Consider the following 1245-nt stretch of genomic DNA (forward strand, 5'->3'; position numbering starts at 1 on the left):
CTCTCTGCTCTCTAATGCTAATCTCAGGAACCAAGAGAGCAAGCTCCTGGTCTGCCCCACTTTATAGTGCAGAAATCAAAATATTTAATCCAATTTACAAAATAGGGAAGTCTCTGATACAAAGTCACTTATCTGAGGCATGATGGAATTGCACCACCCCACATCAAAAAGTGTGGGAAAGGCTTAGTCCTAAAACCAAGCCCCAGGTTACAAGGATCCTGCCTGATCACAGCCTGCCCCCAACACACATTAATATCACCTGAGTGATGGGCTTCCATGTGGGCAGTGCCATCTTTAACAAAGTGAGCATAATATATTTTATCTGCCCAACACAGAACCATTCCCTGCTGATGACTTCTCTGTTAGAAAGAGATCACTTGATTCTGAAAAGTAGAACTTGTGGTTGTGGTTGTAATGAAATTCACAATTTGGGCAAGATCTTGCATGTAGACACTCTGACTGGAGCTATTGTCTTAGCAATTATCAGGCTAGTAGCAGGATTTATTATTAGAGGTATACTTAAGTTTGAGCAGTGTGAAAATACACTTTCAGGACTTGTTTCAGAAATAAAAAGAGATTTACGATTATCCACAGGAGCCTCTGCTCCAAAGTGCTTCTGTTTGAAATCTAGGACTGAAGAAGATGATGGTGAAAACTTTTTAACCCCAATTCTTCTTTTAATTTGTACTAGAAGTTGGGGACATCCACGTTTAAAATTAGAGTTCTGGTAAAAATGTAACTTGCTTAAAACAGAGACTTTTTTTTTCTTCTTCCAGAAACTCAGCTAAAGATACAGATCTTGAAATATTTTTCTGTATTTTACAAAAGCCATAAAGGTTAATTGCCTCACCAAACTTAATATTCTTAGTTCCAAATATTTTGAAAGGGGCCTCCTTCTCCAAACATTTTTTCTTAAAGATTTCTTCATTAATAACTATAGAAGTTCCATTTTTATCCCACTAAATAGACTTAGATTGCTTTGAACTATATATTTTCGACAGTTTTCTGGGAAATGTCATAGCAAGATACTCATTCTGTACTTTTGGTTCGAAGGTACAAACTGTGTAATGTTCTTATTAAGAGTCCATCACATAAAGCCTGAAAGGCATTTTTTTCAATCAAGGACCTCAAGAATAAATCAGAGTATACATCATCACACAAAGCAGTATTAATGGCGATTTCTGAATCAGTAAATTCATTTTGAGAAGAATCCTCTTGAGTTCCTGAAGAAACATGTGTCATCTC

The 1245-nt window shown here is 36.5% G+C and overlaps 1 protein-coding gene across 1 annotated transcript; it reads right to left on the bottom strand.

The window, feature by feature from the left end:
* Positions 1-421: 421 nt before the first annotated feature.
* On the bottom strand, positions 422-1019 carry LOC136322333 (heat shock transcription factor, Y-linked-like). The gene is given in 2 exon segments (XM_066254396.1): positions 422-754; positions 756-1019. Coding segments are annotated over 2 exon segments (597 nt in total).
* Between the last annotated feature and the right edge of the window lie 226 nt (positions 1020-1245).

This window comes from Saccopteryx bilineata, chromosome 2 (assembly GCF_036850765.1).
Source record: "Saccopteryx bilineata isolate mSacBil1 chromosome 2, mSacBil1_pri_phased_curated, whole genome shotgun sequence".
Taxonomy (NCBI): Eukaryota; Metazoa; Chordata; class Mammalia; order Chiroptera; family Emballonuridae; genus Saccopteryx; species Saccopteryx bilineata.